Below are 18,566 nucleotides of genomic sequence, written 5' to 3' on the forward strand. Positions count from 1 at the left end.
TCTATGACTATCAGTTAGTAGGGGTGTGTGCAGGGAGTGAGAAGGTGGTGCTGGTGGAGGAGCAAAGACTTTAAGCGTGATCAGGCTTCAGGAGGAAGATCCTACAGTGAGAATAAAGAAAGTGCTGGTGAAGGCCATGGGGAAGTAGCCCAGGGAGTATGCAGCTGATACAGGGAACCTTGTAGACAGCTGCTATCCACAGGGCCCTGGGCTGGAACCCAGTGTAGAGGGCGGGCCTGGGTTCCCCTTATCTGTCTAACTCCTGATTGGACACAGGAGGAGTTGACCTGGTCTGTGAGAAACCCCAGGAGGGAAGGTTTAAATTGCAAAGGGGTCTGGCCTGTCCCCAACCCACTAGGTGGGACACAGAGACTGTGGGAATTGTTCTCCATTTCCCCCATGCTGGCCTGTGATGAGGTTAGCTGAGTGGACAGCAGGTTTGAGTCACTGACAAACGTGGCCAAGCTGAGGGCTGCTGTGAATCTCTGAGGCAAGCAAATCCGCCTATAAGCATAGGTCCCATCAAGGCAGAGGAGGAACTTTGTCACACTATACAAGGTGCAGAAGCAATCCACAATCAGAACCTCCATTTTTCTGTAAAAGCAGCAAAGAATCCTGTGGCACCTTATAGACTAACAGACATTTTGGAGCATGAGCTTTCGTGGGTGAATACCCACTTCGTCAGATGCATTTTTCTGCTTCACGTTATGTGAAATAGAAAAAATTACCCATTCATTTCTATGGAATGCCAAAGCAATATAACATGTGCATTTTACTGAGCACTCTTTACTCCAGGAAGACTTTTATTTATTTCAACAAAGGTTTTGCATGAGTAAAAGATTCTGAATAGGGTCCTAATAAATCATTTATTATTGAGGTTGGTGGATAAAAGAATTAAAAATGAGTACATAATAGAAGTAAAATGCATGATATTGTTATGCAGTCAAGGCTTGTTAATAGGAGGAAAGGAACACTTCTTTGGATACTTGAAGTACACATCCCAAATAAGTAAGTATAAAGGTATTCCTCACCCAGTGAAGATTTGCAAAAGGTATGCACTAAGAGAGAAGTAATAATCTTGTGTCTGGGAAAGCATAAACAGTGAAGAAAACCCAGGGAGATCTGTCAGCTATTCTCTAACCCAAAAATGACTTTTAAACTTCTAAATTTGTTCAGCTGTATAGTCATACAATTTTTATTTAAAGTCATTAAAAGTACTGTCACATAATAGTACTAGCACAGACTTTTACAAAGCTTAATTTTTAAATAATGTAGTAATATTACATTAAAACTCCTTTTAAAAGATCAGTTTCATTCTCCTCTGGCAATTAATCTCATCTCTGGCTCACAGTAATCTTGTTTTTGATGATTTGGCTGGCATTTAACATTATTCATTATTCTGATGTTAGATACTGGTAATAACAAATGCTGGATCCATTATTCTAGCCTTGAAAAAATGACAATGTTTGTGTGTGAAACCCTAAGTGTAAGTGTTTCTCCATCTATTCCTGTTCCAAGATTTCTCGGAAGATGAGCAATTCTGCAAACCCTGAACACAGGAAACTATGGGTTCTTTTTTTAGGGTCAAATTCTGATCCAAATGGACCCTGTGACATGGAGCTCTCAGAATGTCAGTGATTTGGACCCTGTGGCCATAAACAGGAAATCTAGAGGGTGACATTCCTGTTGTGGAGTGGTTATATCAGCTGTATTCACTACTAAACTATTGCATAGAGTTGGTAGAAATATTTTTCAAGAAAAAGTGTTTCTTTGAAATGTGTTGCACATATCCATTCCACTGCAGGTGTGTGCAAGCCCACTTGTCAGAGATTTTTCCCTTGGTGGTACCATGCAAATGTATAAACAGCAAAGCCGCCTCTGACCTCCTCCCCCCACCAGTTCCTTCTTACCATCCGTGATAGTTGTAGGAATGTCACTGTGTGGTCTTGCTATTGCAAAATTTCCCCTCATATTTGTATGTAGTTGGTACTTGTTTTAGTAGTTTTTGTAGTTTAGACTGTTTGGTAGATATAAAAATATTGTTTTTTAAAGTGTTTTTTTAAAGCTTCAATTTCCACTGCTGAGTTCCAGTGGTAGGGCATGGCATGGTCCACAGGTTTCAAGCCCTGCCCTCCCTGCAAGAAACCAATGTCAGTGAGTGACCTGCATTCAGATATCTGAAGTGTCATGAGGAGACTTACGTCAGGATTGGTGTCAAATTTGCAGGGACTTTAACCTAATAACCAAGAAAAACAGAGAGGCCAGACTCGAGTTTCTTCTGATGGAGGCAGCCCTGCATCAACCCGTAGAGCCTTCGGAGTGGGTACTCAGTGCATCTGCATCCATCAGAAGTGTTCCCTCTGTTTTGATTGAGCTTTGGGGCCTATTGCCCTCCCTAGTAGTGTGGGAGAGACACCAGAAGAAGGCATTTAAGGATCCAGTCTCTGGGAGATTGAGGTCCCCAGCACCTAAGTCTAGCAAGCACATGGACAAGCACAACAGAGTGCACTCAAGGCCAAGGCACTTTCCAAGGCAGTCATCTGCTCAGCAGGGACTGTCAGCTCTGGCACAGCACTGTTGAGATTGGTTCTCGAAGTGGCTCCATTTAGTTTAATAGTACTGTTCCGGTACCAACAACTCTGGCTTATGTGACAGCATGGGATCTGGTGATTCTCAATATGCTGGCTTTGCCAGCAATCCAATAATCTTCTTGCCCAGTACCAGTGCCCACTGTAACGTTCTTGACTTTGTCCCAGCATGGCGGTACTGTGGGTGCCTCTAGTCCTTTGTGTATGTCTTCATGTGGTACTTTCAAAATGGAAGCCAGCCATGATCTCACTGATAGCACCATCTCCAGGCTCTCAACATTGATCCTGGGCAATGACTGGAACAGCCCCTACTTGGTTAGAGAAGGCTGGTTCATCTTCAGACTCTGAGTTTGGCTCCTGTGTGTCGCAGCCGGACCATGAACCATTCCCCTTCCACAGCCTACCATCCTTGGTATTCCTTCGAGGTTCCATCTTAGCCATCAACCAGAGACCATTGACTGGGAAGTAGTTGGGCTCTGAGACCTTACCAATAGGCATTTTGAACCCCTTGGGTGTTTTTTTCCTGCCTTGAGGTTGTCTCCACACCCTCCCTACTCTGCTTCATCAAGTAGGCCCCAAGATTTACCACACCAGGTGCAGAGGGAGACCAATCCCAGTAACAGCCTCAGTATCGAGTAGGAGGAAATTCTCCCTTTAGAGGAATTGAAGACGGCTCCACTACAGCCAGTTTTGGCTTTCTCCTTTTCATCACCTGATGAGGCAGTGGTATCAGAAAGTTCCTGAGGATTATAGGCTCATCAGGACTTGTTCAAGAGGGTGACTTGTTCAAGTGGGCGACTTCCTCTCTGGATTTCCAGGTGGAAGAGGTTGGAGAAAGGTCTCACAGGCTGGTTAACATCTTAGATTCTTAGTTTTTTTTGTCCTGCTGATGATAGCTCATCTCAATTGATTGGCCTCTTACAGTTGGTATGGCTATTTCCACCTTTTCGTGTTCTCTGTATGTATAAATATCTTCTTGCTGTATGTTCCAGTCTATGCATCCAATCAAGTGGGCTGTAGCCCATGAAAGCTTATGCTCAAATAAATTTGTTAGTCTCTAAGGTGCCACAAGTACTCCTGGTCTTAGCTTCTGTGGAGCCATTGAGAGTAGTGCTTCCAATTAAGTAAGCTATCCTGAGCCCACCAATGTGTTGTGACAAACTCCATCTTCGCTTCTCCCACCTAGCAGAAAGGGCCAAGCACAGATATACTGTCCTCTCAGAGGGATTTAAACATTTGTACACCACCCCACTCTGGGATTGGTGGTAGTCTGAGCTCTCAATGAGAGAGAATCCAGTGGCAGCAGGCATCTACCCCCAAAGGAAAGGATGCAAAAAAGTTAGATCTCTTTAGCAAAGACTTTAGTAAAGCACTTGATATGGTCTCCCACAGTATTCTTGCCAGTTAGTTAAAAAAGTATGGATTGAATGAATAGACTATAAGGTGGATAGAAAGCTGGCTAGATAGTTGGGCTCAATGGGTAGTGATCAATGGCTCGATGTCTGTTTGGCAGCTGATATCAAGCAGAGTGCTCCATGAGTTGGTCCTGGTGCTGGTTTTGTTCAACATCTTTATTAATGATCTGGATGGTGGGATAGATTGCACCCTCAGCAAGTTCGTGGGTGACACTAAGCTGGGGGGAGATATGCTGGAGGATAGGGCTAGGGTCCAGAGTGACCTAAACAAATTGGAGGATTGGGCCAAAAGAAATTTGAGATTCAACAAGGACAAGTGCAGAATCCTGCACTTAAGACAGAAGAATCCCATGCACTGCTACAGGCTAGGGACCGATTGGCTAAGTAGCAGTTCTTCAGAAAAGGACCTGGATGAGAAGCTGGATATGAGTCAGCAGTGTGCCCTTGTTGCCAAGAAGGCTAACGGCTTATTGGGCTGCATAAGTAGGAGCATTGCCAGCAGATCGAGGGAAATGATTATTCCCCTCTATTCGGCACTGGTGAGGCTACATGTGGAGTATTGCATCCAGTTTTGGGCCCCCCACTACAGAAAGAATGTGGACAAATTGGAGAGAGTCCAGTGGAGGGCAACGAAAATGATTAGGGGGCTGGAGCACATGACTTACGAGGAGAGGCTGAGGGAACTGGGCTTGTTTAGTCTGCAGAAGAGAAGAATGAGGGGGGATTTGATAGCAGCCTTCAACTACCTGAAGGGGGGTTCCAAAGAGGATGGAATTTGGCTATTCTCAGTGGTCACAGATGACAGAACAAGTAGCAATGGTCTCAAGTTGCAGAGGGGGAGTGTAGCAGGGCCCCGCTCCAGTTTGGAAGGGGTTAAAAACAGCCCTGGGAATGGGCTGCCCTGGGGAGTCAATCATTAGCGGGCTTGAGGCAGCCAGTAAGGGCCCAGCTGGGCCAGTATAAGAAGAGCTCCTGGGGAGAAGGAGTGGAGCAAGAAGGACCTAGCTGCCTGGTAGAGACACGGGTACCTTGGACAGAGCAATACTGGGAAAGGACAGGCTGAGCTGGGGAGCTCTGGCCTGGCAACCTACCAGGCTGAGGCCTTGCAGCAAATGCCTGAGGAGGTACTAGGCCTGCAGGGAGGCAGCCAGGGCAAAAAAAGGCAACATGCCCAACCACCTTGCTATTGATGAATGGCCTTTTTAGACTGCAGTTTGCCCCTGAGAGATGGGGCTAGATGATGACTGGCAGTAGTCGCTGAAGCCAGTTGGGTATAGGGGGGTTGGGGTTCCCCTGAGAAGGGAGACCCAGGGTGTGGGGACACTGCCGAGAGGCAGCACCTCAAGGTAAGGGGCACCATGGTTCAGGCGGAACGCGGTGCCTGAACTGGTGGAGATAAAGAGACTGCAGAGGGGCAGGTAAGGACAGGGGAGAAACTGGCCAGAGGAGGGTGCTCCTGAGATGGATGAGCTAAGTCCCAGACTGACCAGCAGGAGGCACTGCACCAATGAGTCAGCACTGTTACAGGGAGGTCTAGGTTGGATATTAGGAAACACTATTTCACTAGGAGGGTGATGAAGCACTGAAATGGGTTACCTAGGGAGATGGTGGAATCTCCATCCTTAGAGATTTTTAAGGCTCGACTTGACAGAATCCTGGCTGGGATGATTTAGTTGGTGTTGGGCCTGCTTTGAGCAGGGGGTTGGACTAGATGGCCTCCTGAGGTGTCTTCCAACCCTAATATTCTATGATTTTATGATTCTTTGGCAGAAAACTTTATTTGACACCAGATCTGCAGCTCAGGACTGGTAACCAGCAAGCTTTGACTGTAGCTTCTGGGACAATATATTATAATGTAAAGACAAATTACCAGAGGATGCAAGGCAGGAATTTTTCACTAAGGTAGATTAGCATAAATTAGTGGCCAAAATCTCCTTTTAGGTGGATTTGGACACTGTTGACTGCAGCTAGAGCCATGGCATTGGCCATTAATGATGTGCAGATACTGGTGGCTCCAGTCATTGGGTCTTCCTCAAGAGGTCCAACAAACCATATAGGACCTGTCCTTTGAGGGGTCGCCACTGTCCTCTGAAAAGACAGATGACAAGCTGCATAGCCTCCAGGCTGATGCTCAAATCTTTGGGCATTTATACACCTACACCAAAGAGGAAGCTGTTCTGTCCTGAGCAGCCTCACCATTATCCTGCTTTCACACAATGTCACCAAGACTTAGCTAGAAAAAAGGGCAGAAGTAATAATGAAGACCAGCCACTCCTTTTGCCTCAGCTCCTTGTTAGCCCGCACAGCCTGGGAATTCAAAGTAAATATTTGCATGTGTTTGTCGAGAACACCCTACCAGTTTCCAGAATGCCAGCCTCTCTTAGAGCACTGTTTGCCAGCAAGGTCTCCAACTATGTGGGTGCTTGATCCTGCACCACTACTGACCAGTAAGTCTTAAGCATGGAAGAATTAGAATACACCCTTCAATTTCTTTCTATCCCCACTTCTACCCTTCTTTTCCATCCCTTTTCAGGACCACTCTCACAAGGCGGTCCTCCTTCAGGAGGTGTAATCTCTCCTCCAGCTGGGAGTTGTGGAGGAAGTTCCTCAGTTATGCAGAGGGAAGGAGTTTTATTCCCACTATTTTCTGATCCCAAAAGCAAAGGGAAGACTCAGACCCATACTAGTCCTGTGGCAGCTCAACAAACATCTGAAGAAAATAAACTTTCATGTGGTCACACTGGCTTCCATTATCTCCTCCCTTGACCCTGGAGACTGGTATGCTTCCCTTGTCTTAAAACACTTGTATTTTCACGTGGCAATATATCAAAGCCACAGAAAATTCCTCAGGTTTTGGTAAATCAATCCCACTACCAGTTCACAGTATTACTGGTTCGCCTCTCCACAGCTCCATGGGTGTTCACAAAGTACTACATTAAGTGGTGGCAGTATTCCTGAAGAAGTCAGGAGTTCAAGTTTTTCCCTACCTGGACAACTGGTTGGTGAGACACTGGTCCAAGGCTCAGGTACTGTCCAGTGTGCCTGTCATCCAGTCCACCTTCAGTTTGCTAGGGTTGCTCAATAACACACAAAAGTGAATCCTATCACCTGTAGAAACTGTAGAATTTATAGGAGCAGTCTTGGACTTTATGGAACCCAAGGCCTTCCTTTCACAGGTAAGATTCCAGACTATGCTGGCCATTGTGTTAGACCTGAAGGCCAATGACAGTATGCACTTGCCTCAAACTTCTGGGTCAATTGGCCTCACACACTTATGTAGTTTAACTTGCCAGTCTCTGTCTCTGGAAGCTGCAAAGGTAGCTGGCATCAGTGTAATTTACAATTTGTCTTCCCCTAGACATGGTGGTTCAGGAGCTCACTCAAATCTTGGCCTCTCTAGACTGGTGGAGAGACCCTTCAAGGTGTGTGTGTATAGAGGGGTTCTATTTGTTCCTCCTTAACCATCTTTGACCACAGCTATGGATACGTCTGCCCTAGGTTGAGGGGCTCACTTGTGGTCCCTGAAACTCAAAGTTTATGGTCTGCTCAGGATTTAACTCTACATATAAAATGTCAGTGAACTAAGGACTATCTGGCTAGCATGTCAAGCCTTCCTTCCCCATATCAAGGAAAGAAATCTTCTCATACTCGCAGACAATACAGCTGCCGTATTCCATAAGAACAAGCAAAGAGGGGCATGGTCAACTTGGCTATGCCAGGATGCAATGTGGCTGTGGTACTTTTGTATTGCTAACTCAATCCATTTCAAAGCCTCTCGCCCTTTCAGGTGTTCAAAACAATCTTACAGATGGATTAAACAGATCTTTTACCAGTAACCATGGTCTCTCCTACCAGACACAGCCAAATACATTTTCCAACTGTGGGAGACTCCCCATATAGACCTGTTTTAACAAAAGTCAACAGGAAGTGTCATCAGTTTTGTTCTTGAGCAGGTCACAGCCCACAGTCTCTGATGGATGCTTTCCTGTTGCCTTAGACAGACAAGCTCCCATATGCATTTCCCCCAGTTTCTCTTCTATCCAGAATGTTGTTGAAAATCAGGCAGCACCATACTTGGGTCATACTCATAGATCCAGTATGATCCCAGCAACACTGGTTTTCTACTAAGCTGACCCTTTCATACAGAGCTCTATTGCCACTACCAACTAGACTCAGATCTGATCTTTCAGGACCATGGTCACCTCCTCCACCCTAAGCTGCAGGCTATCCATCTGATAGTCTAGCTGCTCCATGGCTAACAGGAGGAGGTTTGCTCAAAGGCGATTCAAGATGTACTTGTAAATAGTAAAAAGCCTTCTCCTTGGTTTATTTACCTGGCAAAGTGTAAGAGATTCTCCATTTGCTCCCAGCAAAAAGGCATTCATTCTGTCTAGGCTCTGCTCCATAATGTGTTGGACTATTTGTTACACTTGAAACAACAAGGTCTTGCCATTAGTTCCATCAAGGTCTATCTAGCAGCTAAAACAACGAGGACTCCTTGTGGCACCTGTCACCTATTGATAATTGTTCATTTTTCTCCAATCCTTTGACAGTTAGATTCACACAGGGTTTATATCCTCAAGTACAGAATCCTATTCCCCCTTAAGACTTAAACCTGGCATTAGAAAAGCTAATGGGTCCTACTTTTGAACCATTGGCTAGCTGTTCATTGCTCCATCTCTCTATGAAGATAGACTTTTGATGCAATCACCTCAGCCAGGAGAGCAAGTGAATTACGAATACTAGTTTCTGGACCTCCGTATACAATCTTCTACAAAAACAAAGGTATTCCTACACCCTCATTTGAAGTTTCTCACCAAGGTGGACCTCACTTCCACATCAGTCATGAAATATATTTACCAACTTTTTCCCCATAAGCCTCATAATCATAGGGATGAGGAGAGAGTCCACACATTAGACATTAGAGGAGTGTTAATATTTTACCTGGAGAGGACTAAACCATTTAGGCCATTGTCTCAATTGTTCCTGGCAATTGCAGACAGAATGAAGGGCCTTCTTGTATTCATTTGTGCTGTGACTTGGATGATGTTCTGCCACTGAATAGAATGCTAGCATGTTCAACCAGATGTCATGCAGCTTTTCTGGGCCAGCTGCCTATTCTGGACATTTGCAATGCAGCAACTTGGTCATCAGTGCATACCTTTGCTTCACTTTATGCCATCTCTCAGCAGTCTAGAAATGATGCCAGATTTGGACATGTGGTCCTTCAATCATTATTCAGACAGATTCTGATTCTACCTCCTAATCAAACTACTTGTGAGTCTCCTGAAGTGGAATGGACATGTGCAATCACTTGGAAAAGAAAGCAGTTCCTAACATGTCCTGTAACTGATGTCCTTTGAGATGTGTTGCACTTGTCCATTCCATGACCCATCCTCCTTCCTCTCTCTGTCTGAATCTTCTAGAAAGAAGGAACTGAGGAGGGTTGGGGGAAGCTCTGCCTTGGTAGCTTCAAATGGTGGCATGAGGCAGCAGAAAGCGGTCATGCTGCTCTGATGGTTATCACCAAGAGAAAAATCCCCAACAACTCTGCACTGGGTATGCACACACCTGAAGTGGAATGAAAAGGTGCAGCACATCTCAAAGAACAACAGTTACAGGACAGGTTCATAACCAATTTCTTTATGACAAAATGGAAATATTCAGAAAAATAATGTGTTTTCTTTGACAATTATGGAGTTTTTGTTTGAAAAACCAAAACCCAACATTTTTTCAGATTTGGCGTTTTCAGGTAATACCCAAAACATTTTGATGAAACATTTCAATGAAAAGAAATTGTTTTCTTGTGGAGGAAAAAGATCATTCCTTGAACAGCTTCAGCACTAATACCAACAAATCCCACAGTCTGTTCCAGCTCTTAATGTTGTTTATTGTCCTCTCTGAATTCTGTGATAGATCTGCAACAAGAAAAGTCTCATTAAAGTTTATGCAAATTTATAAACTTTGAGGCCACATAACAATAATGAAGCAAACTAAAAACTAGGTTATTTTAAAAATGTTAAAAGTTCCATGAGATAACACAAGTAGCTTCATCTCCAAAAATCTTCCTTAGAGCCCCAGTCTATAATATAATCAATATAATGCTGACTGGATTTGATACTAAGTACAGAAAAAAATTAACTTATCCTACTATAATGGCAAACAGTGGGCAACTGAGTCCCCAAATATACTTTACATAACTTAGAGTAGCAGTTCATATTTTGAGTTAATAATTTTCTTTCTAAAGAAAAACATTTACAAAGATGTACAATCATTTCTCTTTCTAAACTAGAAAAAAACAAGATGAAAGCAGTTAATTGGCCATGAGGAGTATAACAAAGAGAATCATAAATGTTTATCAATGTCAAGTCAAAATGGTAAAGTCACTTTGCTAGACAGAAACCTGTTTGTTTTGCTTTAAAATTTGTGAGTATAGAATGTAAGAGCAACAGAGACTTTCAGAATGGAGGATTCTGACTTCTGAAGTCCGACTTTGCCTTAGGCAAGTGTTTAGTATGTCTGTCTTAATTTAAATTTTTTGGGTTTCATATTTACAAGTCCATAATTTATATTCTTGCTCTTGGTTCTTGCAGAGATATGACAGAGGTAGTTCATATTAAAGACCGAAAGGAAGTAATTCATGAAATGAAATTTTCACCAGATGGCTCTTATCTTGCTGTGGGTTCTAATGATGGCCTCGTGGATATCTATGCAGTTGCTCAACGATACAAGAAGATAGGAGAATGCAGCAAGTCCTCTAGTTTTATTACTCATATTGACTGGTCTATGGATAGTAAATTCTTGCAAACCAATGATGGTGCAGGAGAGAGACTGTTCTACAAAATGCCATGTAAGTTCAGAGAAGTTAGATTTATGAACAAATAAGCTAGTTTTATGGTTTCTAAGAGGACAGTACAATATGTGTATTCTAATTTTACATCTCAAAGCAGAAATACTTGTTTATTATTTACCTAAATATCTATTGTTTACTTATAAAATCAGATATATTTACCATTCAGATTAATCTTTAGTAAGAAGAAATATCTCTCCACATCTGTATTCATCTAATTGCACATTTCCCGTAGTATTAGTTATATTCTATACTGACCCACTAAAGAAATAAATTCTAGATCATCATTAATGTCTGAAAAAGCCACCCTTTGTTATACACTGGTTTCATTCCTTTCGTATAATGCATATTTCTGGAATTGGTGGTAAAACTAATTATTAAAAATGTAATTACTAGAAGATGGGAGAAACTTGTTTGGGTAAATGCCAAATGTATCCTTGAAATATGAACGTTTTCAAAATTCCACAATAATTATTGGCACTCCAAAATGACACCTATTAAGCTTTGAAAGAGCCAGTGGAAATCATGAACACAGATCATGCCGGAAAGTCCTTAGCAGAAGACTGGAAATGTATGGGTAACAGCAGTTTCATAGAATCATAGAATCATAGAATATCAGGTTTGGAAGGGAACCTCAGGAGGTCATCTAGTCCAACCCCCTGCTCAAAGCAGGACCAATTCCCAACTAAATCATCCCAGCCAGGCCTTTGTCAAGTCTGACCTTAAAAACCTCTAAGGAAGGAGATTCCACCACCTCCCTAGGTAACCCATTCCAGTGCTTCACCACTCTTTGAGTAAAAAAGATTTTCTTAATATCCAATCTAAACCTCTCCCACTGCAACTTGAGACCATTACTCCTTGTTCTGTCATCAGGTTCCACTGAGAACAGTCTAAATCCATCCTCTTTGGAACCCCCTTTCAAGTAGTTGAAATCTCCCCTCAAATCCCCCCTCATTCTTCTCTTCTGCAGACTAAACAAGCCCAGTTCCCTCAGCTTCTCCTCATAAGTCATGTGCTCCAGCCCCCTAATCATTTTTGTTGCCCTCCGCTGGACTCTTTCCAATTTGTCCACATCCTTCTTGTAGTGTGGGGCCCAAAACTGGACACAGTACTCGAGATGAGGCCTCACCAATGTCGAATAGAGGGGAATGATCACATCAATGCCTCTACTTATACAGCCCGAAATGCCGTTAGCCTTCTTGGCAACAAGGGCACACTGTTGACTCATATCCAGCTTCTTGTCCACTGTAACCCCTAGGTCCTTTTCTGCAGAACTGCTTCCTAGCCATTCGGTCCCTAGTCTGTAACAATGAATGGGATTCTTCCGTCCTAAGTGCAGGACTCTGCACTTGTCCTTGTTGAACCTCATCAGGTTTCTTTTGGCCCCATCCTCTAATTTGTCTAGGTCCCTCTGTATCCTATCCCTACCCTCCAGCGTATCTACCACTCCTCCAAGTTTAGTGTCATCTGCAAACTTGCTGAGAGAGCAGTCCACGCCATCCTCCAGATCATTAATGAAGATATTGAACAAAACTGGTCCCAGGACTGACCCTTGGGGCACTCCATTTGAAACCGGCTGCCAACTGGACATGGAGCCATTGATCACTAACCGTTGAGCCCAATGATCTAGCCAGCTTTCTATCCACTTTATAGTCCAATCATCCAGCCCATACTTCTTTAACTTGCCGGCAAGAATACTGTGGGAGACCGTATCAAAAGCTTTAATAAAGTCAAGGAATAACACATCCACTGCTTTCCCCTCATCCACAGACCCAGTGATCTCCTCGTAGAAGGCAATTAGGTTAGTCAGGCATGACTTGCCCTTGGTGAATCCATGCTGACTGTTCCTGATCACTTTCCTCTCCTCTAAGTGCTTCAGAATTGATTCCTTGAAGACCTGCTCCATGATTTTTCCAGGGACTGAGGTGAGACTAACTAGCCTGTAATTCCCCAGATCCTCCTCCTTCCCTTTTTTAAAGATGGGCACTACAGTAGCCTTTTTCCAGTCATCCGAGACCTCCCCCATTCGCCATGAGTTTTCAAAGATAAAGGCCAATGGCTCTGCAATCACATCCGCCAACTCCTTTAGCACCCTCGGATGCAGCGCATCCGGCCCCATGGACTTGTGCTCATCCAGTTTTTCTAAATAGTCTCAAACCACTTCTTTCTCCACAGAGGGCTGGTCACCTTCTCCCCATACTGTGCTGGCCAGTGCAGCAGTCTGGGAGCTGACCTTGTTTGTGAAGACAGAGTCAAAAAAAGCATTGAGTGCATTAGCTTTTTTCACATCCTCTGTGACTAGGCTGCCTCCCTCATTCAGTAAGGGGCCCACACTTTCCTTGACTTTCTTCTTGTTGCTAACATACCTGAAGAAACCCTTCTTGTTATTTTTAACATCTCTTGCTAGCTGCAACTGCAAGTGTGATTTGGCCTTTCTGATTTCACTCCTGAATGCCTGAGCAATATTTTTATACTCCTCCCTGGTCATTTGTCCAATCTTCCACCTCTTGTAAACTTCTTTTTTGCGTTTAAGATCAGCAAGGATTTCACTGTTAAGCCAAGCTGGTCCCCTGCTGTATTTACTACTATTCCTATACATCGGGATGGTTTTTTCCTGCAACTTCAATAAGGATTCTTTTAAAATACAGCCAGCTCTCCTTTCCCCCTCATGTTATTTTCCCAGGGGATCCTGCCCATCAGCTCCCTGAGGGAGTCAAAGTCTGCTTTTTTTGAAGAGCAGTACAGCCTAAAGTGTAGTAACAAGTTTAGTATTAGAAAGAGGGACTGAGAGGAGAGTTCATTCTACCCAAGAGAGTCACTAATTCACTTTAAACCTAAACATGTCCACTCTTCCAATATTGATCTTATGTAGAATCATAGAATATCAAAGTTGGAAGGGACCTCAGGAGGTCATCTAGTCCAACCCCCTACTCAAAGCAGGACCAATCCCCAGACAGATTTTTGCCCCAGGTTCCTAAGTGGCCCCCTCAAGGATTGAGCTCACAACCCTGGGTTTAGCAGGACAATGTGCAGACCACTGAGCTATCCCTATCATAGAAGCTGGTTAGAAAATGGAGTCCCAAGCCCCTCCATGCCCAGGCTTCCATGGTCTAGGATCCTAGCTGTGAATCACAGAGCCTGGAAGTCATGAGAACTCAGTCTTGAGACAGAGCTCTCAAGATATCCCGGCTCCAGGGGGTAGTGTTGGGAACCTGCAGGTTCTTGGATGGAACTCCACACCACCAGGGAGAACCCCACAGCAGGAACCCTGGAAGCCATGATAATCCTGGCTCAAGCTAGGGCTTTCAGGATTTATGGGCTTTCTGCTGTGGAGCTGGGAGACCTGGCTCTGGGGCAGTCTGCATGATCTGGCTGCCCTGGATACACATACCCTGGTAGCCCAGGCAGCTGCTGACTAAAATTGACATTCTTGTCTCTTTCATTGCTGCTTGTTTCTCTCAAACTGCAGATCCCGAGTTTTGGCCAGATCTACTAATCATGACAAACTATGTAATGGTTTTGTGACATTGACAACATAAAGATTATGATGAGACTACTAAACTCATTTTCACTTGTGACCTTGGCCAGGATTTGAATCCAGATCACCAAAAGTGAAAAGCTAATATATTAGCCTGCATCAAAATTTAGAATTGTAAAGGTTCTTTATATTATTTATACATTTGAAAGGACAAGCACTTAATAAGTTTTTTGGGGCTTGATCATCTGTGTTTGTACAGCACCTAGCACAACAGGATCACAATCCTGCATGGACCTTCTGAGTGCTACCATAGTAAAAATCATTAATTTTGTTTAAAGCTTAATAATTAAGTATCTAGATTAAAACTGCCTTTCAGATTTAGAAAAATATGACAAATAACAAGAAAAGATTTTGTTTTGGTTTAAAACATGTCTTCATCAAAATGACTGTAAAAACTAGTTTAAAAATGATTACCTAAATCTGTCATGTTAAACTTTATTTACTTGTCATCACTGTGTTAACTTTAAAATGAACAAATCTTAAAAACAAAAAAATCAGTTTATGATCAGCACTCTGTTTCTCAAAGTTTGCATCACTTGAGGTTTCCATATCTGCATATAATGTACATATATCCTGGGGAATAACAATTTGAAGGTTTTTTTTGTTAATATTATATAATGAGTAGCACAGAGGAAAAAAATGTTTACTTCAATAAATTATGGCACATTAAAGGCTAAATTAAGCATATCCAGCACATAGATAATATAGTGATAGGCACTTTAGAATTGTTGATAGATTTACATTTAGATTTAAATGTTTGGAATATTCTTCTAGCCAAGAAATCCAGTGAACTGTACATCCCTGATAGCTTTATAATAATTTTAGAATGAAAGCTAAAGATTTAGTCCATATTTAACAATTTTGAAGAAAAAAGAAATGTTACAATTAATTGATTATATATAATTTTTAATGTCTACTGTAGATATGAGCTTGAACCCAAAACCCTGGATTTGACACCCCCAAAAATTAGACCCATCTCTAATTTAGTAAAGTTTTCAAATTAGATTGCGTTCTTTTCAGCTGACATCTTGTATGTTTAAAATGTAGCTAATGCATTCTATCACATATGGTAAGTTTAACTGTGTTTCCCCTACAGAATTGTTATAGTCTTCTTGGGACAAGTCCAAAGTTCTTCATAACAATTCTTGAAATTATTCTTCAATGAAATGTGACTTCAAACATTACTCTGCTGATCAGCTCATGTTGTGTTGCTGATACAATCTTAATACAATAGGATTATGTGCAATCATTGCAAATGGAACATGAATAAATACATTTGTCAGCTAATATTCTTTCCCCAATTATGTTTGTTCTCCTAGTACATACAAGATATTCAGAAATGCTATTTACATAGGGAGCATTAAAGATTATCATGAAGTAATAACAAGCCTAATTAACTTAGGGGAAAGCTATTACCTATAGAAAAGTCTTTGTTAATGTAAAGAGTTATTATATAGTGATAATTTAACCAAATATTCTCATTTAATTGTTATTATATAATCCAATAAAGCAAACTTCTGTACCAGTTGTAAAAGTGAAGTTAATAAATTGAGGTAGATTTAGGATAGTATATTTTAGAATTTTAGTCCCCATTTCAAAATTTGAATTAGTATATATTATTTTATTAATTTTATAGCACCTAAAAGTGTTCTCTTTATTTATGTGTATATGTAACTGTACAGTTAGACGCATTTCTTTTATGGAACTGCTATAGATGTGAATTTCTGAGTCAAAATGGTGTAAAATCAGGATCTAGATAATCTATGTAAAGTGCTCAGATTCTACAGTGATGATCTAGGAAAAATCATAACTAGATAGATCAGTGATCCCCAACGCTGTGCCTGCAGGCGCCATGGCGCCCATGGGGGCATCTTAATGCACCCGCGTCCTCGCCCCCAGTAGAGCACCCGCTGGCATTTCGGCAGGGACACCTCTCGCTGGCGCCACTTGTCGCCAAGTGATGTCAAAATTTGGGGGCGACGCCTCTCGCTGATGCCGCTTGCCGTCGACAAGTGACATCATCGAGAGGCGTTGCTCCTGAATTTCGGCAGGGATGCCTCTCAATGACTTCTCTTGTTGACGGCAAGCGGCGTCATCGACTTCGGCAGGTTCTCCACCGCTGCAGTGGTCCTTCAACTGGCGCCCACCAGCCAAAAAGGTTGGGGACCACTGAGATAGATCATATTTATTTAAAATAAAATAATCTTTCTTTCTTTCTTGACATCAATACACTGAGCTCAGAAAGAACACACAACTAACTATAATGGAGAAAGTTGTTTAAACAGCATATTAATTTGACTATTTTCAGCTGGGAAGCATTTAACAAGCAAAGATGAGATCAAAGGAATTCATTGGGCCTCATGGACCTGTGTGATAGGGCCTGAAGTGAATGGAATTTGGCCAAAATATACCAATATTACAGATGTCAACTCCGTGGATGGAAATTACAGCAGCTCAGTGCTAGTGACTGGAGATGATTTTGGATTTGTAAAATTATTCAAATTTCCTTGCCTAAAGAAAGGTAAGACACAGTTTTCATCTCAGAAATTAAGTAATTAAACTGCCACGGAATGTATGCCATATTACACTGATATTATACTAATATAATTATTGGGCATTTACTCTCCCCTTGATGCCCATTCAAAACTGCAATTAATATTAATGAGAATCATGTGCACATAGGAGAGAATATGTTCCATTGATTCTAAAATGATCATTCAGTCAACTCTTGCGATGTTTCAGTGGAGTGGGTATTGCCTTATGTAACACTTAATATAAGCAGATGTCAAATAAGACTATTCTAATCACTTTCCAGAAGAGTGTATTTTTTTCACCTGCATATTTTAGACCCTTGCCTTTTAGTAAAATATTCCTATCTCACCATTCTGGAAAAGATCCACTTGTTGCAACTGAGCTATTGTTATTATCATAGCATCTTTATAACTCTGTCCTATAAAAATCATCTCCTTACTTGCATAATATGTTCATGTATTGATGACACAGACTGGGGAGGGGGCTTTCTTAAATGTTTGGATCCTGGTTATTGAGAAACCAGTCAGCTCTGCAACAGACTTATGTCTGGTCTAAATGACATACCTATACTAGTATAACTATGTTGCGTGGGGTGTGAAAAATCCACATGCCTGAGCAATGTAATTATATCGACATAACCGCTCATGTAAATAGCTCAATGTCAATGGGGAGTTTCTCCTACTGACATAGCTACCGCCTCTCAGGGACATGGATTAACTATGCCAATGGGAATGCTCTCACCTGTCAGCTTGGAGTGTCTTTGTTAAAGTGCTACAGTGGTGCAGCTGTGCCAATGCAGTGTTTTAAGAGTAGATGTGCTCTGAACTTTTGGGGAGAAATCTACTTTACTAGCTAGGAAAGGTAACTATTGATAAGTGTAGACTCATGTTTGCATTTTATGATTTTGTTTAGTATTGTAACCACTTGTTTCCACCACTCTACTTTGTTTCTAGTTAAATCTTAATTCTTACTTAAATAAATTATTTTCTGTTTTATTGTAAGTGCTCACAAGTTCTGTGTGGTTTACAGGAACAGTGGTTTAAGGTAAAACTGGTAAGCTACACTACATCTTGGGGTATAGAGGATCTGGAATTTCTGAGAGTAGCCAGTATTTGGCTGGATGTCACAGGGAAATGACTCAAAGGGATTCAAAGATTGGGGTGTACCTGTTGTTAACCTGCAAGGCAAAGGAAGGGCTGGCGTAAGCCCACCTTGAGTGGCTGAAATGGCAGTGGCAGTGGCAGTGTCGGGGAGCTAATACCCAGCCAGCCCAAGAAAGACTTCCTCTCACTGGAGGCAGAGGGTAACAAGGGGATTCTTAGTTTTGGGTACCTTGAGAACAGGCACTCTCCCAAATCCTTTAATCAGGCAGGGAGATAGGCAACTTTTTTTTATTTGGGAAGGACTACAGTTAAAAATAATAGCTGTTGACTATTATTTTCACATTACCTAATTGTTGTAGCAGGGACAGTCCATGGATAACTGAGTTTGTTCTTGTCAGCCTATCAGGGAACAGCCTGTGATGGCCTCAGCTGCTTGAAGTCTCTATCTTTTCCCCCAGGGTACCAGCTGATTCTTCATAGCTGGGCCTGGGTTGAAGTTCTTTCCTGCAGCAGGCTCTGGCTCCTTTCTTCCCTGGCTGG

The 18,566-nt window shown here is 42.3% G+C and overlaps 1 protein-coding gene across 5 annotated transcripts in view; it reads left to right on the forward strand.

Moving 5' to 3' along the window:
* EML6 (EMAP like 6) overlaps window positions 1-18,566 on the forward strand; it is a 397,023-nt gene that overhangs the window by 199,097 nt on the left and 179,360 nt on the right. For all 5 annotated transcript variants that reach the window (XM_030557759.1, XM_030557761.1, XM_030557762.1 and 2 more), the window contains 2 exons: window positions 10,597-10,853; window positions 16,700-16,912. In XM_030557759.1, the coding sequence (XP_030413619.1) occupies window positions 10,597-10,853; window positions 16,700-16,912 (470 nt within the window). The remainder of the gene's footprint in view (window positions 1-10,596; window positions 10,854-16,699; window positions 16,913-18,566) is intronic.

The sequence above is a fragment of the Gopherus evgoodei genome, chromosome 3 (genome assembly GCF_007399415.2).
Source record: "Gopherus evgoodei ecotype Sinaloan lineage chromosome 3, rGopEvg1_v1.p, whole genome shotgun sequence".
In the NCBI taxonomy this organism is placed as follows: domain Eukaryota; kingdom Metazoa; phylum Chordata; order Testudines; family Testudinidae; genus Gopherus; species Gopherus evgoodei.